The sequence below is a fragment of the Hippoglossus stenolepis genome, chromosome 9, assembly GCF_022539355.2.
Source record: "Hippoglossus stenolepis isolate QCI-W04-F060 chromosome 9, HSTE1.2, whole genome shotgun sequence".
Lineage (NCBI taxonomy): Eukaryota > Metazoa > Chordata > Actinopteri > Pleuronectiformes > Pleuronectidae > Hippoglossus > Hippoglossus stenolepis.
Window position 1 is genome coordinate 13,037,553 of NC_061491.1, and position 26,846 is coordinate 13,064,398.

At 41.9% G+C, this 26,846-nt stretch overlaps 1 protein-coding gene across 1 annotated transcript in view; it reads right to left on the reverse strand.

The window, feature by feature from the left end:
* The window catches only part of LOC118115277 (ultraviolet-B receptor UVR8-like), a 304,574-nt gene that overhangs the window by 166,332 nt on the left and 111,396 nt on the right, over positions 1–26,846 (reverse strand). The window contains exons 6-7 of the mRNA XM_035166348.2: positions 22,384–22,508; positions 20,240–20,383 (exon numbers count right to left, since the gene is read on the reverse strand). Coding sequence (XP_035022239.1) covers positions 20,240–20,383; positions 22,384–22,508 — 269 coding nt within the window. The remainder of the gene's footprint in view (positions 1–20,239; positions 20,384–22,383; positions 22,509–26,846) is intronic.

The following is a 26,846-nucleotide window of genomic DNA, read 5'->3' on the forward strand; positions in this document are numbered from 1 at the left end:
AAACTAAAACATGACTAAAAGCACTAAAAACTTCTCTTAATCCATATCATTTGCTCTGTATCATCAATACTGCCAATTCTGAAGTGCCTCTATTCCATGTTTACACATACATTTTCCCTAAGACACTGGGCATCACAAAGCTATAGACCCCGTCTGTGCACGGTGGCCATTGTGAGGCCGTCAGGCGAGGGCTTTTTGTGCCATTGTGTTCAGTGACAGGCTGAATGAGAGGGAGTGTTTCTCAGTACCAGGATGTGTGGGAGACACCTGCTGGGCCGGGTTGCACCGGCCTGCTCTGCTCCGCCATTAAAACGTGTAGCACTAGGGGCTCTTTTGTTAGACAGGAGCTGTTGGTGGCGACATGTTTGAAGTGTCACAAGTGTCAGTCTTTATTAGATCCAGAATGATATTAGGGAATGGAGGAGCATGCTTAGTCAAGGAAGGGGGAAGATAGACTGAGCAAGATGGATAGAGAGCATCCTTCTTATGCCATTTTCTCTGAAAATTGAATACCCGGCCAAATGCAGAAGTGGTGAGGCTACCTTGGATTCTACTGTGCCAGCGGTTCTCATATTTACTGATTGTCACACTATCTAATGTCCAACTTTGTGGTTTTCTTTTCAATTTTCCGCTATCAAGTCATGAGACATAATTACACTTCCTGGTAGAAATATCTTACAGCTCAGATGACAAGTGAGGTGGAATCATCAGGTGCTAAGTAGAATTATCTACATAAACAAAATTGGTTACACAAACCGTATTTTCACATATTATACAAATCAGTACCAGCGAATATGAAAAAATAGGTCAAAGGGTGCATTACATATATATATATTGTTTGCTGCTGTCAGTACAATTCATCAGATCATCTTTTTAGTTAATGAAGCATCTCTTTACTTTTGTTTCCACTATCATATTGTCTCACATATTTATAATTCAGTGTGTCTGCAGGTCCATGTCTGTGTGCATTTCCAAAATAACTAGAGAATACAAGCGAGACAATTTAGGGGGTTGCTGCAGTACAAATACGGAGGTTGCTCGAAGCACATATCAATTGACATCTGCTCAAATGTTCATCGACAAAAGGAGAAACACGGAGGGAAAAAAAAGTACGAGGGAGAGACAGGGAGAGGGAGAGAGGTCCTGAGAGGGGGAGAGAAAATCCATAATTGCTCTCATCGCCATATGATTTTCTGCAGGCAATTTTCAGGGAGCACACACTGACCTTTGCCTACTTAATTCCTGTGCAGTAAAGAAACAGAGAGATGATCACTGAGGCACATAATTACACCCTCATCGATACATGGATCTATGGGATGGGCAATGAATGCAACCCAGGGATGAAAGTACAATACACATTACCCTCACACACACACACACACACACACAGACATAAGCATGTACTCTGACCTACACGCACACACTTGCAAGACAACACATGCGCACACACACATCATCATCATCATCATGGAAGTGTCATATATTTCTATCTGGATGCAAAGTCAATGTGAAATGCATGGTGGGTAATGATGATGTGAAGGTTTGAGGCTGCGAGCTGGATGGAGGAGCCCCATATGGCTCTCTCCGTCCGTGTCATTACCTTGTTACGCCTCTGACTTCCATTCAGAGAGAGAGGCAGAGAGGGAGAGAGAGAGAGAGAGAGAGAGAGGATCACCCAAGACCATGCTACATCTGAAATTGTCTGGGGTCAACAGTGCCATAATTACTTTAAAATGTCAGCCTGCAATAAAATACAACAGTTCATCTGGCAGAAAGCAAATTAGCTTTGACCATGCCGTAATTACCCTTTCCTGCAGAACCATTAGAAGAGATCAAATCTTCACATTCTCTGTTTGAGGAAAGGCCATCAGAGTACACTCCACCTGACAAGGATGCACATTTGCCATTTTGCAGGGGTAATTAATTGTCCTTATAATAGAAATTTTATATTGGACATCGAAATGGAAAAAGTGTAATAACCTGCCAGTTTTATCTTAACCATTTGCTGACACCCTTTGCCTCTTGCTCCCTCGCCATTGCTCCTTCCTTGTATTTGATTTTAGCAGCTGACTGATTTCTGTGTTCAAATCCTTTGACAGAGGATTTGATGATGATGAGATATCCAGTGTAAAGACAGTGATCTCCAGCAAGTGCGTTTTAAAACAGGAGGTCAGAATAGAGTTGAATGTTTACATAAATATTTTCAAATATCAGGACAGGAAATTGGCAACTGGCATCTCTTATGTGTTGCTCTGAATAACAATAAAGATTTACACATTTATTGCCCAATAATGCAGACATTAATGGAAATCTATCTTTCGCTGGTGTAGGGGACAGAACAGAACACAATACAGTACATAAGAAGAAAATACATTACTCAGACTGAAATTTCAAAAAAATACTGTATTGTAAATTAAGTTAAAGTTGACTTTCAATTAACAACTAAATATTTCATACCAAATATAAAGTGCTGTGGTGCCTGCTCAGATTCACCAGTCTGAATACCATGAAGACCTGGTGTAAATGCCCCTAAATTAAGAGCATCCATTCTGATTATGCACAGACTACAAAGAGGGTGAAATGAAGGAAAATGGTGAAAACTAGAGGAACTTCTTACAAAATAGACAAATATCATCGTTGGTCAACTTGATTATAATTTAAACAAGACTTAAAGTTGATTTCCATAGAGGCCTGCATCACTCTCCAGACCAAACCAAAGGGATTTGACCCCCACTGCCTTACATATGACCCAGCTGTAGCCTCTTGGGGTAATGGTCTTACACTATTACAGTGTGATGAGAAAAACAACAGTGGAAGGAGATGAATATTAAATGAGGATCAGGAGGCTACGGATAACCTCCCAACTTAGGGCACCGTGGGTCAAAGTTCAATAAAGTTGAACTCCACACTCTATTTTTTTTTCTTAATTGAATATTGAGTAATCTAGCTGTACACAACATTGCGTGAAATATGACGCATACACTGCTTATAAAGGTTAAGAGTCCACATTTTGTCCCAAACATCAAGTTCTCAATTTAACACAACATACAATCAACAGACGTCAATCAACATGTATCAAACTGTTAGGGGAGTTTGTTGAGGTGGGCTTCTCCCCTTGTTATCTCACATGCTGAGTTATTATGGAAATACCCTCACGGCGAACACAGCCCACATCCAGTCGCCTTTAACCACTTTTGTTCACCGCGATGTAATTTAACAGCTACTGCATTTACTGACAAGCTGGAGAATTACACAGAAAAGACAGACGGTAAAGAGATTAAAATGTGACCTGTTTTAGCGCAGCATGGGAGCTATACACCACCAAGCCGAAGTGTTACAGCGATCAATTCCATTGTGATTGAGTCGGGTAAGCCCCTGTGTGTTTCATAAGGGACAGGTATTGCATTTTGCGGGTGATTATTATCATGCTAAATTTCGTTCCTCACCCCACACACACAAAAACGCATGCACACTTTTAGCGATTAGCGTCGGAGACAGAGATGTTTCCTATGCAGCCAAACTAACTGAATAGGGATTAGGTGTGGAATAGCTGGGTGTGGACGGAAGCCCAAAGTAGTCAATTGGGACTGTATCTCAGGTAGCTGCCTATGCAGCGCCACCGCTGTTCTGCTGCTGCTGCTGCTGAATCTGAATCTCAGCTCAAGAGCATTGTAACCTTATCAAATTAGCTTTGGGCCCAGTCTGTCAGCCAGTGCTGCTGGGTTGGCAGCCACCACCATGATTAGTCATATTGAATTATACATTCAGAGCATGTACGACACCTTCCACATCAACACACACACAAACCTACTGTTTTCAGAATGAGACACACACACACACACACACACACACACACACACACACACACACACACACACACACACACACACACACACACACACACACACACACACACACACACACACACGCACACACACGCACACACACGCACACGCACACGCACACACATAGTGATGAAAACACACTTATATGAATGCACACACATGCATACACACCAGCACACAGACAAAAAAAAACACACACTTTAGGGTTTCTGTTTTGGAACAGGGTGATGCGGATGTGCGTAAACAGGATTAGGAGAGACGGTTCCACTGTCACACAGACCTCCAGATTGTAATTCTCATGCCTCTCTGACAGCTTGGCACAGCACTAAGTCACCTAACGTTTGCCTTGACATGAAATCCAGACCTGGGCACAGATGAGGTTATCAGTGGGGGGAGATGAGTGGGAGGAAACGCGTCTAGTCCAATTCAGAGAACTGTTTGGTGCTAATGCCTGGGCTCCGTTGACTGAGGGGACTGAGGAGGCACAAGGAGAATGGCGCAAGGTACGAAACAATATCCATCATAAGCGCCTTCGGCACAGTCACCGTGATGGCGGGATTCAGATCGCACTTTCCCCACACACGTGTGAAACCTATCTAAAAGTAGCTGGAAGATTACAATCCTCTTCATTAAATTTATCTCCCGCGACATAAACTTTTAATATGCGCACCACCAGTGTGTATGGGACTTCCAGGGCAGTTTAAATGACTGCAACCTGTAATTACTGTTCCAGCGCTTGATTAGAATAATCTGATTGCAATTATTCAGTGACTTTAAAATACAAGCCTCGAGCTACAGAACAATAATTCAAGGGCAGTGATTGGGAACGTGTTTCTTTTTTGGCTATAAAATGACGTTTTAATCGACACAGAGTGAGAAGAGGTTCCCTGCTAAGGAGCCAGCTCCCTCAATTAAAGACCATTTATGCAGTGAGGGGGAAGACGTTGTGCTGCGATGTGGAGTTAATCACCAGGCAGACACTTACACAGTTCTCACGGATCAGGGAACTAACCCCTCTAACGGGTAAATAGGCAGAAATGCAGCGCTGTGGCGAGGCCAACCGAGAACACACATACATATATACAGTATTAAAAAACATTAATGCTACCAATTACTGTATTGTGCTGTTTCTTCCCTTAATTAATCTTAAGCTTGATGGTCCAAGCCTATAGGAGGAGAAGGTTTGTTATGATCCTTTGGTTAAGACTCGACATATTAAATCAAAATGCTCTTGCAGTCAAGCAAAACATGAGAAAGACATGTCCATTATCTCCCATATTCTGCAGCAACAAAAGCTAAATAATTGATTGCATTCAACAGACAACTCTAATGTATCTCATCACTCTGAGGAGTCTGTGGTAGATTAATTAAAAAAGTAATATGACATGAAGGAGAAGTATTGCCCAGCTGACACTGATTCCATGGTCAAAGTGAAGGACAAACATTGTGACTGTATAATCTTTTCTGGGCTTCTATAATTTGCAGGACTTTATTTCCTTGTTCCGATTTACCTGAGGAGAGGCGACTCTTGTCCCTGCCTTACAGGCTGACCCACCCTGGGTGATTAGCAGAGCTGATTAGTACTTCAACACTCACACTCACACACACACACACACACACACACACACACACACACACACACACACACACACACACACACACACAGACTTTAACTTGTCATTCAGCGCTCTTACATTGCATGATGCAATTTGTACAGTACATGTGTATATAATGATGTGAAGAAAGACTAGGTGCTTACATCTATAAATGGAGAGTCTTGAATTGAAATCAAAATTGCCCATTGTATTTTTTGAAAGCTTAATCGTAACCATCCTGAATTATTCTGCTTCTTAATTGACTGTACAATACTAACAAAACGCACCACCAAGGGAGCATTAATCAGTATTACTCTGCCTTAACCTCGGTAAGTGGCACAATAAGAGACGTGCCCTCTCTAATCAGCTTCATTGTGTTATATCACCTCAGCTCTAACTATATCACCGAGAGTTCAAAGACCCTGCACTACATGTTATTGCTGAAACCATCTTTAATCAGCGGCATTGGTCTTTGTTAGATCACGGAGGTCTACGTTGTAATGAAAACGCCAGCTAGCTCTGATAGCAGCCTAATTGGGAGATAATGAGCCAATAACATCAATGGCTAATGACACACAGAGTCTAAGTCACTCCCCCCTCAGGCCACACAGAGGCTCATTCACCACTGATGGAGTGCAGAGCTGGGATGTCTGACAGAGCTAGACCTCGCTCTGTACAAACAGGCTGTCTTGATGGCTTCATTAGGCTAATGAAAGGTGGCGCTGACGCTTAAAGATGGTTATAGTGGACTCTAGCTAAAGGGAACACACAGAGACACCTGATCTGTAGTGATCTGTCTAATGGTATCCTTCAGAACAGTTTGGATCATTACTGCGTTCTGCGTTCCACCCAACTGGTGGTACATTTGATTTCATTATCAAAACAGAGAAACACCGTGCACTGCCTTTCGAAAGGAAGCAGCACTGAATATTATGTGTAGTTTGTTTGTTGGGTTGACGGCTTAAGCACAGTATGAGTGTGTGGGCGTGGGCACCAGTAAGTGGGTTGAAGGGGGCTGAACTTTTGTCAGGTCTCAACAATAAACTAGCTAACAGTAAACAAGCCTGATGATGCATAATCTCATTAAGAGAGGCACCAAGCATGGAGAAACGGCCCGGCTAATCCACACTGTGCTAGCTCCGTAACCTGCACATAATCCTACAGAGAGGGAGCGAGGTTGGGAGGAAGACACATGAAGAAATACTAACTTCACTTCTCAGCTCAAATTTTGCATTTAGGTTGTGACATGTACGACAAACTGGTCAACAGCCAATGCAATCTGCCAATGTCCATTTATGTCCATTAGCAGGGCAGCACTGCTCTTTAGCAGCCAATGAAATATGTGTAAAATATCATAATTGATGGCTACCTTTGCTACCATGCTAAATGTCCTGTATGGCTAAATAATGTACAATCGGGGCCAATAGTGTAGATTCTCAGGATCGTACATTAGTTGGACAGTGATGCTGCGAACTAACACGTAGCATAAGTTAACAATGTACGCTGTTTTTGTTTTGCAACCTGCAGCTAGCCACACAATGCAAATTCAGAATAGCTAAAAACCATCGTAAACACATTAGCAACAGCAACAATAACACGTAACAGCTGCACTCATGCCACAGTTACAGTCACAGCCTTACAGTTTAAGAAAAGAAGCAGCGGTCAGGTGGGGAGAGACTGCAAGGTAGTCACCACTAGAGGGGGTATTTTTCACAACTACAGACTAGCATTACCGCCGCATGGTTGTATGCCTCCGCCAACCACTCAAGTAGCAGGAAATATAATCAGAATTGTCCTTTCTGTTTCTGACTTATGGAGCGCTAACTTCCAGCTAAGAGCTGGTAATCCTGAAACAAGTGTCTTTTCCTGTTTCCGTTGTTATTTTCCATCTCATTATTTAAATAGCCAATGTCCTTGCCCCCATCTAAGTGCCCATGCTTTATATTGTGTTAAAATGTAGTGTGGTCAGACATATCATTGCCCTTTTAGATAACTATTGCACTTTTTAGGGACAAAAAGTCCTACACACCTGCTTAGCACAACACACATACACTTGGCTTGTTACAAAAGCACAGCACAAACACAAACACACTCACTCTGCGGAGCGACGTTCACTCTTAATCCACCATCATAACAGCAATCCACCAAGGTGCTATCACCCCTGGTTTTTAAAGGGAATGGGGGATAGGACTCTGTTTTAATGCATGTTACTCCCAACAAACACTAATATTTTATTGAGAAATTAGGTAAACAGCATGCGCCTGACGCAGTGACTTTTGTTTTCAATTGTTTAACTAGGGAAAGACAACTCGCCAACATAATGCCTCCAGTCATGGTTGTCACTGGAGAGGAAGCATACAAAAACAAATCTTGTTTTGTAGATGGCTCATAATTGATTATCTGACCCAGTATGTGAACATGAAAATGAAGATTTGTGTCAGGGAGTGAAAGTAACTATGAATGATAGATGGTTACAACAGAACTACTACAGGAAGCCTATGACAACACATACCATCGTTGCAGTAGACTGACAGTTTCTGTTAGTTTCAGATATTTTGAAATGAGCCAATCAATCAGAAGCATCTGAATAAAGGAATATGAAGAATCCTGATCAGCGTGACAGTATTTATGTTCTATTTTACTTTAACCAATGAACTTGACTCTACGTTTCTATCATTTTTAGTTTTTGCTGACTTAGTGAGTGACCTTTCAATTAAAAGAACCTCAGCTAAAAAATCATGGCCACAAAGCCAAGCGAAGTAAAGTGGCCTGTGGATTATCTGAAAATGCAGAGAGATGAAAAAAATGACCAAGAAGTTAAGAAAAAAAAAAACAACAACAGTATATTACCTTAAAAAGCTTATTTAGCAAAATACATCCAGGGGAAGTTAAATGAGGAAAAATGGCTTTGTCTCCCGAAGCATCGTGTTGAACTTGCACTAATATCATAAGCTGCACTCTCTTCGCTTTACTTTCAAAACTTTGCTGAGCAAACTTTTTCTGCCAACTCCTGTACAGCTGAGGGAAATTCATCATTATCAGCCCGTGGATCAAAAATGGAGAGGGGGTGAAAATGACAGATACAGCAAAAGTAAAGAAGGGGAAGGTGGGTGGAGATGATGTGGGGAGTGAGGATACAGAGAGATTGGAAGCAGACAATGAGCAATGGTGGGTGAGTGTAGTAGGTGTGTGTGTGTGTGTGTGTGTGTGTGTGTGTGTGTGTGTGTGTGTGTGTGTGTGTGTGTGTGTGTGTGTGTGTGTGTGTGTGTGTGTGTGTGTGTGTGTGTGTGTGTGTGTGTGTGTGTGTGTGTGTTAGAGAGAGAGAGAGAGTGGTCCTTGAAGTAGACCCTGGAAGCCGGGGACCAGCTGGACTCTGAGTACTGCCTGCTGATTCTGCCTGCCCTCCCGATCCCTAAATCCCTTACCTCCTTTCCACAAACCCTCTCTGTCCTGACACTCTGCTCTTTCTCTCCATCTTTGTTCTCCTCATTCTATACGTACATTTTAACTTCTCACTGCACCCTCAACTGTACTGATCTCCTGCCTCTCTGTGTAAAGTTTCAAAGCATCTTTACACTGGCTCCCTGTATGTTTTAGAATTGATTTAAAGATTTTACTGATTACTTTTAAAGCCTTTCTCGCAGCTAGATCAGACACACATTGAGTACATTGAGTTCCTCGGGCAGAGGTCTTCTGTGTGTTCCAAATACTGGATTAAAAAAGGGGAAAGAGCGTTTGCTGTGAGGGCCTCAAAACTCAGGAACAATCAGGTCAGCTGAGTCAGTGATCTCTTTTACATCCCTTGTTAAAACATACTTTTATCGGAGAGCCATCCCTGACTTTACCCGGATTTTAATTCTATTTTATTGAATTTTACTTTAAAACATTTATTTAAAATAGTTTTATGTCTTTTGGAGTTCTTTTCAAATAAATACTGTCTTACTATTTGTGATTGTTTTAGTTTTGCTGTGCTCTTATTTTGAAAAATGCTCTTAAAATAAAGTTATTAAATGACCCATCTAATGCAACCCTCCCAACTCTCATGTTGTAACATTAGTGCTCATCCCATCCTCTAAACAGAACAAACATACAAAAATGGCATTTGAGATAGTGTGGTTTTCATTTTGATACTTTTTATATACAACAGAAGAACGTGGTTTCTTCTGCATGTCCAGGTCCTGCTCCACATACCCAGTAACACACACCTTACCCGGCAATCACTTCCAGCTAAGTTGAGTTTGACCTCAGTGTAGCAGCAGCTGACGTGTTACAATACTCGTCTGGCCTATGGCCCAAATTAGCTCTGCCGGACCACACTAGCAAGCGGCTACTGTACTATCGCCATACAATGATAGCATTTCTCAACAACAAATAATTCATACACTCTGCACCCTTGTAAAGTTAAACTTAAAAAAAAAAAACATACAAAAATAATGCACAGTAAGATGACCTTTGACCCGGCTTGAGTGATTCTCACAAAGATAGAATCCTTTACAGCTAAAAGATTTTGAATAAAACAGAAACTGGAGAATGAATGATGACAGATAAATAACGTGTTTACAAACTAGTCTTGTCCACTCATAGTTAGCAGCGTGTAACCAAGCCACAACCATTTAACAGGTCTCACAGACAGTGTAGAGTGTCGGTGTCAGTAGTTTATATTCATGAATCCATCTTTAACTCACAGACACTGGGGAACAAATGCAGAGTAACAAGAAAACGCTGGATGCACAGAAAAGTAGAAACAAGTCTGTGATGGTACAATGATGTAGAGTTTAATTACAAGCAAATCCTCTGTTCTCTTCCAAAGTTAATTAAAATCTATCACAAACCATATTAACAACAGGGATGTCTTTGCAGAAAAGGTGTTCTCTGTGTATCCTCAAGCAACATGCAGCTAAATCTGCTGCTTCTCATAGCAGGGACTGCAAACCTCAGATAGGAAGCACTGGAGCACAGTGACAGATTTACAGGCTTAAATGAACTTAAAAATGTAAAATACAAAAATGTAATTCTCTGATAGCATACTGTATAGTTTCAGTTCTCATACATTTTTGCTGTCAACAATCAACAGCCTCAAACCAGTGAGTTTAATTATTGTATTTGTGTTAGTCGTGGGTCTACATTTGTCTTTTCAGGATCTTTATATCATTATATGAAGAAAAGAAGTGTGCCTTGTTTTCTGAAGTAACGGACATGTCAGAGCGCAGAGGCAGAAAGACATCCAGACGAAGTTTTCCGCCTCGATGAGTCCAATTCAAATTTTCACACTTCTGTTTGTGGTTCCTCTAAAAACAAAGCAACCACCCAAATCTATGAATAAAATGAATGCTAAACTTTATTTGTAGGGAAGACATCATTCAAGTTTTTTTTTCCAAATGTTTCTTTGATAAAAAGAGTGTGATATTCATGGAGTTATATATATTTCAAGTATGTACTTTTGTGATGGATACATCTAATCTAACAGAATTCAATGTGGCAAGTGGCAAGATTTTTCTCTTATGTTTTTTTTTATCACGATGCATAAAAGAGAGCAAGTACAGCAAACATAAGCCTGCATGTTTTATATTTGTATGTTAAAGAAAAAAAACTGTGAGGTGAAAAGAGCACAATACTCCTGCTCCTTTTCATCGGTTTTTTCCTTCTTCTCAAAGAGACGAAAACAGGGTCTTGAATCAAAGCCAATCACTTCAAGGGCCTGAACTTAGCCACTGAATTCTCTGAGAAATGTTCTTATTCACACAGAGAAGAGAAAAGAGTGCTGGTTAAAAAAAAGGAGGAGGGGAGGTAGAGAAACAGACTGAGAGGTGAGAAAAAATTAACTCGGTGAAGCAGTGAATCTGGAGTTATGAGAAAAAAAATATCAAACTGGTGTGTGGAGCCTCCACACGCAACTGACCTGTTTCCAAATAATCAGCACGAAAAGAAAAAAAAAGATTAATTCCTTGAGAACAAGAGCAGTTTTCACACTCTAGCACACAAAGAGAAGGAGCAGAGATGAGAGGGTTGGCCGCATTGTACTGCCCCACTTAAATCTTACTTTCAATTCACCAAATGTGTTATTTGACTTGGCAAAGGAGCTGGTATGTCCCACGGAGCAGCGGGGAGTCTGACCGGGACTTTGCCAAGTTTGCTGCAGCCCTGCTCAACAGCCTTCGTCTTGGCTAGTGAGTGACCTTAGACTTAGTGGGTGGTTCTAGAAAGAAGGGAGGGGGGAGAGGGGGGATGCTCAGAGAAAGGAAAATTCATCAAAAATAAAGAATAAACGTAAACTCTAGTGGTTGGAGTTCAGATTTTAATTTGACAATTCTACTCATGAGCGCTTGTACAAAACTGAAGGAGAACAGAAAAATGTATTTTGAATAAAAAAAGAAAAACAGGATGAGAATATAACCAACACAGACTGCGAGGCATGGAGAGAGAAGGTCCAAGCACCAGTAGTTAACACCGGGCCGGCCTGCCCAGAACCAGGGATCTGTCGGTATAATGTGACAACCAGCGGTGGGAAATATTTTTTGTTTGCCCCGTCAATGATGGAAAATGAAGACCATGAGAACAACTCCGTAGCATATACTGTGAAATCAAAATAATGCAAAGTTATTAGAGGAGTGGAAAAATCCAATAAAAGCCCTCAGTGATTGGCCTACGACAGAAAACCTATTATTTCACTTTTCTAAGACAATAAATCAGCGGTTATTATGGGGACTTGTCAAGTGAAATGACTTTCTAAACTCATAAGCTATATATTCAACACAAGCAATTAAACTTGGATACAGCTGATCCCACATTTGGCTTTAAGATATGCAAACAATAAACTGCTTCAGCTTAGTAAAATATGGCTTTACATTTGTGCGATATGTGCCAATCTCATTGAAAACATAATGTATCATTTTCCATTTTGTCAAGTGCAGTTGACAAAATTCTAGCGTTCTCCCATTCGCCCAGATTTCATCAGAGTTTTCCATTATATAAAAAAATGATGTGATGGTGTGTCGTTTCATTTACAGGGGAGTTCTGTATGAGGTCAGCAGTACATGAAAACACTTACTGTGAGCTCCGCAATTAAAAGTGACCTTCTATGTTAATGGCTCTATTTGTGCACACAATCTGCCAGGGATTCATGCCGCCGTGGTTGAGAGTTCCAGACTCAGGGGAGGACAACTCGCGACGACTCTGAAAAAGGAGGCGTCCATGGCTGCCAGCATTACAAACCTACAGGGAGGAGCCCCAGACGCCCAGCTCCGTGAGTCTTATACCATCTTTAACTCGCAGGAATTTGAAGGCTGAGGCGCCCCACGCCATCCGTCCTGCGAAAAATAAAAGCGAAGCGCAGAGACAAGGAGCGATGTTGTGAGGAGGACAGGAAGAGAGGATGAGGAATTATGCCAGGGTCTGAAGATTCATTTTGAGGTCGGATTTAGAGAAATGGTGTCTGGCAATGTGCGCGGGGTCAAGCCCTGCAGGCCTGGAGCTCGAGCAGCCATCTTGGCAGTGACTCCTTCGGTGCAGCAAGAAGGGAGGAGGAGGAGGAGAAGGAGGGATTGCTTTACAAGATACATCAGTCTACTGGGACTCACCATTTCCTCTTTCCCAGTGTTGCACTAATGCAACTTCTATTTTTCTTTCGTTCACTTTATCTTTGATCTGAAATATATTGCTTAGTCGACAAGCAGTGTAAACATCCCCATAATTCGGAGCAGAAATCATTACTTCCTCTCGTTATATTTACTATTAGGATGATGAGAATCCGCAGAAGGGAATAGGTAATCAAGGTGCCCCCCCCCCACCCAACTCAACCCCCACCCAAGTACAGAGAGCTGCTCTCTCTTCCGCTTGCCGTGAATATTTTTTAAAACGTAAAGGATCGGCCCTTGGATCGGAGTCATTTTCAATAAACACGAGAATTCAAATAATCATTGTGACATTTTTCACTTTTTCCCCCTTAACTTTCTTTGTCTCTCTCTCTTCTTCCCATATCACACACGCTCACCCACAGTGCACTCCCCCTCTACAGGGCCTCCTGCATGGGAAAAAGGAGTCAAGCCACGAGAGGCGAACAGTGTTGATCCAGCTGATAAGCCGACCAATTGGGTTCATTTATCAAGGAGAACCTTTGCTGGGATGTGATCCCCGTGCATGATGGAAAACCCTCTGACAACTCTATCCCGTCCACGTCTCTGTGGTTCTTGGCGTGGTTGCGTTGCAGAAACCGAAGTAGTGTTATTACAGACCTTTAGTGGCCTACAACAGGACATCAGTTAAAACAAATATGTACATCTGAGTGAAAGACGAGGAGGAGTCTTGAATGATATATACCAGATAAACTACAGGAGAAAGACTGGAATGACCTTAACTGTCTTCACCCTGCAAAACCCCAGTTAGAATAAAGAAGTACCAGTGGCGGATCAGACAGACGCAGAGACAGTAAATAAAACTCATCTGGAACGGGTTTCTGTCTCTCTTCCGTACAAGCTGAAACCCAATATTCATATCAGATCTGAATGCTGTGCAGCTATAATAGCTGAATATTCATTTTGGTGCAAGCGGAAGACAAACATTCCCGTCCTTAATGACATCTCCTGGGAGGAAGTTCATTACACTAGGTTGTTATGCAACAAAACCCTGTCACTTTGAGAGGTCAGAGGAGGTTCACACTGCTAACATTAGCGCAGAACCCAGTGGCAACTAGGTTAGTGACACTTCCTGCATGAAATAACAACTTTAAAAGAACTGGGATACGAGTAGCATCAGTTCTCCAGGTAGACATGAGAAGACTGGCCTACTTTGAGCCAGACAGGGGAACAGCATCACGAGAACACACCGAGGCTTCGTGGGTTCAAGCTGGAAAAGGCAGCATTTCAATGACTCCAGCCAATTATTCACAATCAATAACGGTCGTAATTCAATACACAAGGATATGGGAGCTTATTTTGTGTTTAACAAAGGAATCAACATGTTAAACATGTTTGGCTTAGGGGGTAATCCATACTATATGGATTTAACCAGCAAATATTATAATATATACGATACTTGTGCTTAAAAAAGTAACTTAATAATAATGCACTTATTGTACTTATTGTGCACTTATTGTAAGTCACTTTGGATAAAAGCGTCAACTAAAGAAATGTAATGTAATAATTTTCTGATCTTCTTCAATCAGTTCTGTCACACAACAAATTTTATTTTAACCTGCATTTGTTCTAAACTCTGTAAATGCAATAAAATCTAGCTCTGACATTGTATAACTCTGCCAAGGCTATGTATTATTTACTGCGGTGGCCCACTATGTTCTGATATGTCCTGCCAGAGTTTCATGATGAACCAAAAAGTTTTTCTCACTTTTCATGATAATGTTATAGCTTAACAAATCTCTGCATTTTCTGCTGTGTTTAGCACATGCGGTATTGTCCATAAAGTTGTTACCGTCCACGCAGACAGACAGACCTCAGTTACAGCTGCATTGTGCACATTCCCGCTCGTAGCATGCAATACAGTTCTCTCTCTCTCTCATGCAAGAACTTTTCGCTTTGCGTACGTGTCACTCGGAATCTGTTGCGCATGCAGCACTGCTACCGCCATAGATTGAATGAATTCTGTGGACACGCTACAAAGAAAGTGAAACAAAAAAGAAAGTCGCCTCTTATTTCGGATCCGCAGCAACATTTTATGGGTTATTTTCCTGACCCCTACCCCATCACATCACCAGTAGTTTTTCTTTAAACTACAGAATAACAGCTGACAACTTTAATGAAATCGATGAAATTTCAATCTGCCAATCAGCAGTAAAAATTGTTTGTGCGTGCTACTGGATGGCGACTCATGAAAATAAAATTTGGGATGTCAAAAATGGAGCTCGTCTTTGTGGAATAAGGTGAAGAAAGAAATGAGAAAGGAATTTTAATAACACTGGTCAAGTGAGTGTGTGTTTGTGTTTGTGTGTGTGTGTGTGTGTGTGTGTGTGTGTGTGTGTGTGTGTGTGTGTGTGTGTGTGTGTGTGTGTGTGTGTGTGTGTGTGTCGGTGTGTCGGTGTGTGTGTGTGTTTGGAAAAACACACTGTAGGTGTAGTTGCACACTGCTCTGTGCACTGATTGATGGCTGCTGTCCACGCGGGCCTACATTTGAGTGGATTGGAGTCATAGCACATGAGCAAACACAAGACGGAAGACTGAGAAACTCTCCACTACAAAGAATAGACTCGCTGCACCGCACACACAAACTGCAGAGGAGCAAACTCACTCACACACTCACACACACACCACACCCACAGATCCACTTCCCCACCTCCAGCGCTTGAAGATCTACCTGCCAGCTGCTGCCAGTCGCAGGGAAAGATGGGCTTTGTTGGTTTTGTGAAACCCACCGACAAGACCCCCCTGGAGACTGCAGGTCTCCAGCAGCACAAGCCTCAGCCTTATCCACTCCGCCGCACAGGCAATCTGTTTTCTATATTACCAGGCTGTATCACTGTACTATGCACTATAGAACAGCAATTGAGCAGGAAATTAAGTTAGGGGATCGGTATTTGGCGGAGGAGAACGAGCTGGTGTGGTCTTCCCTCTCCACATACAAGGATCATTAAATATCACACGAGTTTCTTGATAAATTTCCTCCTCTCCTCTCTCTGCTGTTCTCATAAACCCACTCCCCTCTTGCTCCTCTCGCTCTCCTCTTCAGTCTGTCTGTCTCTTTTCTTTCTTCCTCAATTTCCCTCTCATCATTTGCCAGTTTCTCTCTCGTCTTGCTGTATTTGTAGTGAGTATGAAACAAAACATCCTAATGGATGTTTGAACAGCTTGAGATGTGTCGGCCTGGGAACTACCTCCCTGTGACAGGGAGCTCTGGCAGGGAATTGAGACCATTACAAGGGGAAAATAGGGGACATATTTCTTTCTTTTCCTCTTTGTTTATTTCTTTTCCTCTCACTGGGTCCTTCTGTGTAGTCCTCCCTCGCTTATCTGTCTATTTTCTCTCATTATTTCTCTGTACATACAAACAGAGGACAGAATCCAAGCTCTTTTTGGATTAGCAGATGTGGAGGGAACTTTTCTACCCTCTGTCCTCTTCCACCTCTCTCCTACACTCCTGCCTTTCTCCTATACAGTATACCTCAACTTATACTTAACTGTTTTCAGAGAGTGAGTGTGAGTGTGAGTGAGCGTGAAAAGTTAGTATGTGGCCGAGAGAAATAGAGAAAGAGTTCGGTCAGTAAGTCGCTATCCAAACCCGTAACACTAAGCTTTCACTGAAGCAGTGGCAGTTTGGTGAGATGAATGAACATTGGAGTGCACATATAATCTTAGACACACACACACACACACACACACACACTTTTTTAACTCCTGTGTGAATTCTCAGTTTTACTTTCTAGCACAAAATGACTTTTTTGTTACTTTTATTAACTTCTTAATCATAAACCTCATTATCAAACTAATAATTAAGTTATATTTCAAATTACATTTAGGTTAATTTGGGGTTTTCAAATGCCCCAGATCTCAATTTAGTAATGAAATGTATATTCATAGAAGACATAAATTCCATTGCTCCTTCTTCACACTTTTAGGAAAAACTTTATTGGGCAGTTTGAATGGACTCGAGTCGAGCACATTTTTTCTAAATACTTTAATTTCGTAAAGTTTTAATGTTGTTTTTTTTTCTAAATCCATCACCTAATTACCAAAACACATATTTAATAATTTACTGACATTTTGAGTTCCTGGCTCAAACTAATGTTTTTGCACAAACCCAAAAGCAGACACTGGCATTCCTGTGTTAATCCACAAAAAAAGAGGCAGACTCACAAGGACACACTCACAACAACAGAGCTCTTGATGCAACAATCCAGGGTATCAGTAATCACTTGTGTTGACAGCTAAATTAACAAGTGCTACCAGAGCCATTACTTTTGCCTCCTGGTTATGTAACAATGAATATACACCAATACACTGTCGGACAGATAATCAAATAAATCAATATCTATACATAAGCAAATGAACAGGAAAAAAAAACTATATATATTGGTCTGGAGGTAAATTTATGACTATTGCTGGCCACATGGAGCACACGCAGCACTCACGGCCGGCGCTGTGGTCAGGTTAGTGGGGAGGCAGTCGGGGAGATAAGGCGCCAAACAGGTCTAAATCCCTCCTGAAGCGGTCTTGATGGACAGACAGGCCACCATTAACAATGCGGTGGCTTGTGAGAGCAGCAGCTGATGGAAAGATACCCTGGCATTTGCTGTGTTAAGAAGTGGCCCTTAAAGATTTCACACTTCCAATTTCTTTGAATTATCTGCCATCTCCAACCTGTCACTCAGCCAGACAATCTCAGATTCTTGCTCACCGAGGCACCGGGGCTGGTTATTGACAAAGCAATCCGCCGTGATACAGCAAAGCCTGATAAAACATTAGTCAAACAACAACGACGTGCAACTCTAGACCCACCTCGCAGATGGATGCACGCTCACACTCCTCTTTTCTCTCTTTAAATACATTTCCATTCAAGTCTGCTAAAATAGATTGTGATTCACACCATAAACAGAGTATTTTCAGTGGATTTTCTGGATTACCAAATGTTGTTTGGGGGCTAATCTATGGTTGGATTGTGAAATACCATAAATCTAAAAAAAATTGGTGTAACTTTGCCGACAACATGTCGCGATGTGCTAAATTGTGGTTCACGGAGCAGAATGGATTTGGTAATGTCCACCTAAGGCCGTGGTGACAGCCAGTGATGTTACAGTACGACGCTGAACAGACTGCTTATCAGATCTCTGCTGGTCTGATTCGCTCAGCGCTGCAGACAGGCCATGATAGAAATATCACAACACCCCATTACCCTCAGCATTCGGTACATAGTGCACAGCCTGTGCTTTCCATGAATTATTAAAAGCAGACAGATTACGCTGCAAGGCTGGAAGTCTCGAGGCATGATACAGATGCTGCTGAGCAAAACAGTAACATCAGAAGTGGGTTTTTGCTTTTTTTTTTAAGAGGAGGGCGTCTCTTTTTTTATTTAAGGTCTGAATCAGATTAGAGAGGGTGGCCGTTTGGATAGGCGCATGGGTGTGTGGATAAGAAAAAAGGAAATTGTGGGTGGGGTTTGCACATGTGTGTGTGTGTGTGTGCGTCTGCTGCAGAGGATGAAGGGGGTTGAAGGGCAAAGTGTCAGGGCTTGTCTGACATGTGGCCTGGTGGGTTGGCTGGATGCTTGGTTTGCTGCCTTGATGGCTGGCTGGGTGCAGCCGAGCTCCAGCCTGGCAAACCTCTCTCTCCCTCCTTCTCCCTCACTCTCCCTGGAGTGACGGGCTGAGACATTAAGACAGGCGTTTTAATTAACTGTGCCACTCTTCCACCTGCTGCCCTCAATATGCTCCGGCCCAGGCAAGCTGTCTCTCATACCACTGACTCGCGTGCGCGTCTCTCTTTCCATAATTTCTCCTGTTCTCGCTCCTCTTCTTTCTCTCACTTTCTCTCCAGTTTGCAGACCTTACCCTCCATCAGTCCGACGTGCTCTCCCCCACCTCTCTTTTCCGTCCCCCGTGCATCCCTCCGCAGTTTGACCCCAATAAACGAGAACTCATACCAATAGATAAGACGATTCCATGTGACAGAATTAGCCAATTTCTTTTTTGAACTCAGAGAGAATTAATTTCTACATGTGTCCTGTTCTACTGACCCTCTAACTACCCCCCTCCCCAATCCAACCACACACATGCACATGCACACACACACACACACACACACACACACACACACACACACACACACACACACACACACACACTGTCACACACTTCAAATCTATCTGGTAATTCAGTTCTGCTCGACACTCATCAGGCTATTCATTAAGGCCTGATTGGAGATGGATATTTCAGTTCCCTTATGACAGAATGGAGCTAGGGATCAAACTGGGGACATTACGGGATTCAGAAGAGCAAACGCAACACACAGTAGCCTCACGAGTGTGTGTGTACACTTCAACATGTCCCTGTGAATACGTGCTCATAAATGTTTGTATTAATGTGTGTAAATGTATGCCTGGTCATTTAAGAATCTCATTTAGTGCGGTGACTCCTATAGTTTAATCATTTAAATCATAAATTGAGAATTAATTCGAACAGAATGGAGCAACAAATGATCCACTTTTAGCACTCAACTAAAATTGTATTACACTTTTAATGGGGTTAATAATAGACACATTAGCAACACAGGAAAAAACGACTCTACAAAGTGTTGTATTAAAAGGATTAATGTCCTCCCTTCAGAATTGAAGCCAGGTCTCGGAGATACAGTTCAAACTAACAAATGGCGTAGCTCTGGCTCCATGATGGGGCCTCAGTCGCAGGCAAACTACAGTAAGAAGACAGCAACAGGGGCCAATATATCAGCCGGGCAGAAAGGGAGCATTCATCTGCGGTGGAAGGAGAGGTGACTTTGAAGTTCTCCACAGTGAGGTGAAAGAGCAGCCGTGGCCTCAACCTCTGTGTTTATGTAGCCGCACTAGCCCTGGGAGAGCTCTTAATGAATGATGTGGATAGATGGACACCACAGCTAAAAGCTCACACTCGCACGTCTGTGTGAGGGCCAAGACACACACCAAGGATTTACACATATTTGACGTGCAGGTCGCGGACATGTCAGCGTGTAGGGTACATGAGAGCATGTACTCCATGTCTGCATGAACAGAACAGGAACAAATGCATAAAACAGCAGGCAGAAGGTACTTGATTAAGTCAATGCAGTAAACGCCTGCATTACACTGTGTCGCGCTAATAGGTTTCAAACAAGAGCAGGGACTAACCTGTGAGAAGTATGCTATGCCAACATCCTGCAGCTATCGCTCTCACTGGCGAGCTTGGTAGCGTCACTTCCTCTGGCGACAGGATGTTCTTCTTCATGTTCCCACATGCACGTCCACAGCCCCACTGGAACAACCTGCCGTCACCTGCACGTCATCGATAGATAGGTGGAGAGACGGATACTTTTATTAATGGCATTCAGCAGCTTATTGAACAGTACAAAGAAAAGCAGCACACATATGTAAAAATACAAATATACAGAAATATAGAAATAGAAACTCAATTTACACATGAAAATATATAGAAGGAAACTGTACAGTTCTACACTAAGAGCAGAACCAGTTAATACATGTATAACGTTTTTTATTTAAGTGACATATAATTATAAATTATTTCTGCAGAATCTTTCAATGCATCAATATATACACTTAAGATTTTTGATGATAATTTCCAGAACAAAGGTCTTATCGTGTAATTTAAGAAACATATGAAAATATCTAGTGGAAGAAGATGTTTTGGACTCTGTGCAGTTCCTCGATAATTAGAAAGTAGAAGGGGGGGGGGGGCTCCGACCCCCTGCAGATGCATCATGCATCTCTGTGCAGCATGTTGTCCTTGTTGTGCTGCGGCTGCATGGGGCCTCTGGTGATAAATTATGGATGAAACGCAAAAGCTGTAAAATTTGTTGTATCTTCTATTATCTTCATGTTAAAGGCCACAAAAGCTCTTCAGTGAAGTCAGCCATTAAGAAATGACAGGTATTGCTATCAGGCTTCTTTATAGCCTATTACCTGCAATGACAGCAGCTGCTGCTGCACCACTGTACAGCCTATCACATTATTTGCAGCTAAAGTCAGCTACTGTGTCATTTCGCCTCATTTTCTTGACAGTGCTATCATAAATCCATTGGGCTGCAGGGGAAACTGTCGACTACCTAGATTATCTTCATAGCCTGAATGAATTCTGAAATGTATGTAACAGGCAATGACTGTTATGGATCAGGAGCCAGGGCCATATTCTCACTAACTCTCTCTCTCCTTCCTTGTCTCTCTCTTTCTCAGGTGATGCGCCGATCGAGGGCTTGAGGGCTCGATACTCACATCAAATTGAGTGAAACAGGTGAACTTTGAAACGCACAGTGAAAGCTCATGAATGGTGACGTCAGCTTCATTAAGTTACCGTCCAGCTGATTTGTGTTGGTGCGTTTTCAAAGAACAGTTCTAGAAATATAATTCCTTTCACTTTCACTCTCTTCTGCTGGGTGGGAAAGAATTTGTACTCTCAAGTAATATCTAAATCACACAAGTGCTTTTAGACAGAAATTTTAATTAAATATTAGTAACTATAAATGTGAAATATACGTGTCCTGTTATTTGTTTGAAGGTGTCTAAGGCTGCACAGCTAAGGGTCAAAAGAGAGCGTAAAATAGAAGGTCAAACCTTTTTGGCTGCTCTGAGAAATAACTCTGTGAACTTGAGGATTTGTGTGTTAAACTTTATTTTTAAAGAAAATTGATTACTTGAACTTCAAAATATGATCAGCAATAGTAACTTTAATTCTGAAATTAATGAAGCTAGAAGGAGGAAATGTGTGTTCCAGCTTAAATTATACAGACCAATACTGTGGAGCCCTATGAGAGACAATTTTGAAACCTCATAGATCCAGAAACACATGTCACATGCTGTAGTTATGTGACATGTAGTTGCATGGTTTAGCAGTGTATACTTTTGTTTCTTTTTCAAGTATTTATATTCTTTATTAATGCAAAACTGTAAATATGAAGTAATTATTATATTTACTTTTTGGCAACTATGTCTTCTGTGCATTTATCCAGTTTGATGATTTGATGGTTTTCTATATTGATGTTCTGTATTTTGTCTTTTATTATTTTACTTCTATACTGATATGGACCTCTGACTCTGAAATAAAGCAAAATCTAATACATATAAATAGTTAAATGATAGGATCCACTTCCTATAGGAGGTAGCATACAAAATAGGTAACTGTTAGAGGGCATACTATTGATAACAATTAAAACATTTTGTATTTTTTTGATTAGGCAAATAACTCAATCAGAATTATTGAATAATAACATTGGTATTGAGTGTAGTGTACTATAGCAAGCCAGAACAGTGCATTACTGTACCCGTGAGTGCAAGATTGTGGTTTGCCCCACAGGTGACCTTCGACACGCGGCCCACACACTCCACAAAGCGAGGGATGACCACATTTTCATTAGGACCGCTGCCAATTTGTCCATAATCATTCTGCCTGTAGGGAGAAGAGTATAAACACATAATTAAAGACATAATTAATTACCTGTGGGCATTGTCATCATCACTCACTCTTATCACACTTTAAACTATACACAGCACCATTTCAAAGCATTAGGATATCGCACAGCTTTCAGTTTCTATAGGGTAAAATAAATAATCAAGTCAATTAAACTATTGCGGTGAGCAGGTTCCACTGGGGGACTGTGGAACATATGCGTTTTCCCCCCCCGATTCTTCGAATCCTCTTTGTGACAATAACGAGACACGGCCCTATCAGAAGTGAAACACCTCACTAACTAATTAGACTCTCAGGCTGCAGCCTGACAAAATAAAAAAAAGAGGAAAGTGCTTGAAGGAAGACTTGCTCTCCCGCAATTTGCATCTGCCACTTTTTACTGCATCTGTTCCAAGTGCCATTCAACGCTTTCTTCCTCCTTTTGTTGAGAAGTGTTGAGCCCCAACTATTTAAGCTCACCTCCTACCTACCCGGAGCTTTGTTCCTGCTCCTCTGCAGACCAGTAATGAGCCAACCGCCACAAAACCGCTAGGAAATTATGACTCATTACCAATGGGGTCTAGACCGCTCCGCAGCCTCTCCTATACTCCCCCCGCTCCACCCCGCATGCCCACGTGTAATCCTCTCTCTCCCTCTTTCTCTTACTCTCATCCCTTCAGCCCATAGAGAAAGACCCCAACACCTCCCTATCAATTAGAGCCTATTACAGGGCTCCCATGCTAGCAGGGCAAAGAAAGAGGGCCTTCACAGCTCAAGAGTGTGTGCAGGAGAGATTGGGAGAGTTGAATGAGGAGCCTTAAGGTGCTCCTTTCACACCCTTGCCCTTATCCATTATGCCAGTCTGTAGAGCCGCCTCGGAGAAACGTGCAGCCCCAAAAAGACTCGGGGATGAAAATAAGTCAAGGGAGGGATTCTTGGTCACACCTTTTCCCCCTTTCTTTGCACTCCAGTGTCAAATTATATCATAACTAGTCCTTTAGAGAAGCAACATGGTCACCGTGCTCCTCCTTTATATGGAGTGTTAAAAAAAGGTGACTAGATCTGATTGGTATGTATAAATCATTCCATCTCTGTGTGTATTCATGGACATGATAAGCTTCTCCATGTGCGCACACACAACACCACACGACAACACACACACGCACACACACACACACACACACACACACACACACACACACACACACACACACACACACACACACACACACACACACACACACACACACACACACACACACACACACACACACACACACACAAAAGGCCTAATGTGCTATGCATGGGATAAGTGCATCAACCTGTGGTGTCTTTGTATGGTGGTGCATTGGCTGTAGGGGCCACAAACCAAGGAATTAAGCAAAGGGCCTCCGCTGTGTTAGGGTCGGGAACAGTCCTGAACGATAGAGCTCACCTTAAACTGCTGCTGTGAGGAATACAGATATGAAAGGTTGAGTTGAGTCTCACTAATGAGCTGTTTTATCCCACTTAACAACAAGGTGTTGAGATAAAGCTAATGGTGGGAAACCATTTGAAAATCCACATGGTAATTGATTTCTTTAAGTTTCACCCTCTATCACATTCTCCCCTGGAAAAAACAACTTATTCATTGGACTGTTGGTCTTTATTTTGGAGCAACAAATGCTGTTCTACATTGCAAGCATTTTAGAATATCTTTTTTTTTTTTTTTGCCCTGATAGGATATGCATCAGCTTTTTATTGAAGCATGCCATGTTCATTGGCTTTTGAAGCTATGGTACGTTTCAAGGCAATCCCTCTGAGAGTGAATGGGTGAGATCACATGGGTTTGAGGTGGTTTAGAATGGCAAATCCTGCTGAAAGTGTCATTTCCAGTCGGAGACATCAATTTGGTGTGTGAAACAGGGCCCCGGGAGAGCCCGATAGCCTGGGAGATTCTTCACAAGAGCAAAGGGCCTGCGGATCAGCTCGTACTCACCTGGATAAGATGGGAATCTCACAAAGCGCCCTCAAATACACGGAGCAAAGTGAGAGCGAAGGAAGAGAGGAAGAAACATGAGAGACATCTCAAAAAAGAAAAGTGCAGAGAGCATGAAAAAGGCAAGAGCATGTTAAATATCCCCTCTTCTGCAGTTTATGATGAGCCTTTGTACGGCACACAATGAATTATAGCGACGCTATTAACCTCATTTGTTCTATAGAGGTTATGAAAATCTTAATTCATGCCAACAAGAAAAAAATTCAGATTAAGACTCCAACATTTTTTATTCAAGCAAATAAGAAAAGAATTGAGGCAACTACTTGTCCTCCTTGACTTTGATACGATTGTATACAGTCGTTGTTTGCATTAGTAAAAAAAATACACAAAACAGGCAATGACCTCCATCTGGGAGGGTTGTCAAAGCCCATAAGTATGGTTGATAGGGATATTAAAATGCTGACATGCACAAATAAAAATCTAAATTACTGGCAGGACCATTTCTGGCCAAACATTTTGATAACTGTATAACAGTATACGTAGGCAGCGGTATTAACTCTAATATAAAGCCTCAATTAGCTTAAGTGAGAGCAAAATGGCTGATAATTATTGCACCAACTCATTAGACTTGTTTTGACACTAAAACCACTTAAATCACCGCTCGGGCATAAACACCAGCACAGATGCAAATACACACGTGCAGATGTTAGCGTTTATTTCCATCATAATGAGGCAGATACTGTACAGGTTGGGTTTTACTTGTTTAGACGAAAAGCTAAACACTTCAAACTAGATTTAATGGGGTCTCGCCATTACATGGGTAATTTATGAATCGGAATACGGGCGGTAAGTTTCATGAACATATCCCCTCGAGAAAAACAAATGACAAAGGACAGTCAGGAAGCACGCACATCAAATGCACACATCAGTCCTTGCTATAAAGACACATGGTTACTTTTCTTTTTTACCTCACAAAAGGCGCTAAATGTAGCCAATTTAGCACAAAATACTCATGTGCTTTTCTGTATTAAGAATATACCTGGATATAAAACAAAATTACACAAAGTAATTCAACCCTCAAGAAAAGTTGAGTAACGCAAACACCCTTGACCCAAATGAAATTCGTGAAAACATTACCTATGAACTGGCAAAGAGTACAAAAGCAAGGAAATCCTCTCCTGTGCCGACTATACATCTTGGCTAATAATGATACAGACTCCTTAGGTATAAAATCCTTGGGGCCGGCCATGAAAGTTTAAGATTCAATGCGGTAAAATACAATGTGCCATAAAATATTAATGCATGTGGTAAAATTATGCTGGTGGTAATATTTTAGATTGCTGCTGTCTGTAAAAGAGGCATATATGTATTTATTTACAAGCAGGGATGGTGGATGGGGGCTTTGTTTGAAGCCATGTTTATGAATATCGACTCAGGCTCCTAGGTAAGTGGCTATAAATCTGGGAGAGGATCTTTGTAAAGTTCCCTTGGAGGACATAACTTCAGGTCTAACCGCCTCCTTCCTTCACTTGACTTTTAAACATTTAGATGAAGCCCGGCCAACTGCATTTAGAGCAGCTTCTAAATTACGAAGGGTTCATTTTTTGAGAGTCCGAGTGTTAACCAATCAAAGTTGATAAATTGTGGCCATAGATTTCTCCGGGACAGAAACGGAGGTGTGTTTGGCCCTTGATCTGGACTGTTTACGAGTTTGGGGAATACTAAAGTGGATCTTTGCACAACCTGCTATGTTCCAGATGTTGACTCGGACGTACTCAACGGAAGATGCCCTAAAACCCTGGAGATCCACACCACACACCCACACTCCTTTAAACATACTCACACCAGTGCTGCACTATTCATTATCCCCCCCCACCCACCCACCCGAGTATGCACATAGTGTTGAACTTTACAGCGTCATCCTCGTATGCTAGTTTCTTAAAATAACACGATGAAAAGTGTAAACTACCTGAAGCCATGAGCATGGCCTGTGCTAATGAGAGGTGCATTACTTGTTGTATGATCAAAAAAAGATCATGTATTGTACAGCTCATATCACCAGAGGCTATCAAGACCAGCTGGCAGGAGTCCTATAGGTCCGCTACGGATGAACCTTTCACATATGACTCATTCACAACTTTTTTCTTTGTCCTCCAGCGCCATATCTTTGACATGTTTATCTATTTATTTTGGCTCAGTGTTCCGAAGTTCAGATCACATGGGTGATTACATTAGTAACGGTGCTGCAGTTGGATGAACTGGTGAACGATGGATGCAGAGATCTGTGTCCTCTGGCTACGATGATCACATCGGAGCCGGGATTAAGAGAACTGATTTCTTTTCCTGGCTGAGTTCAAAGG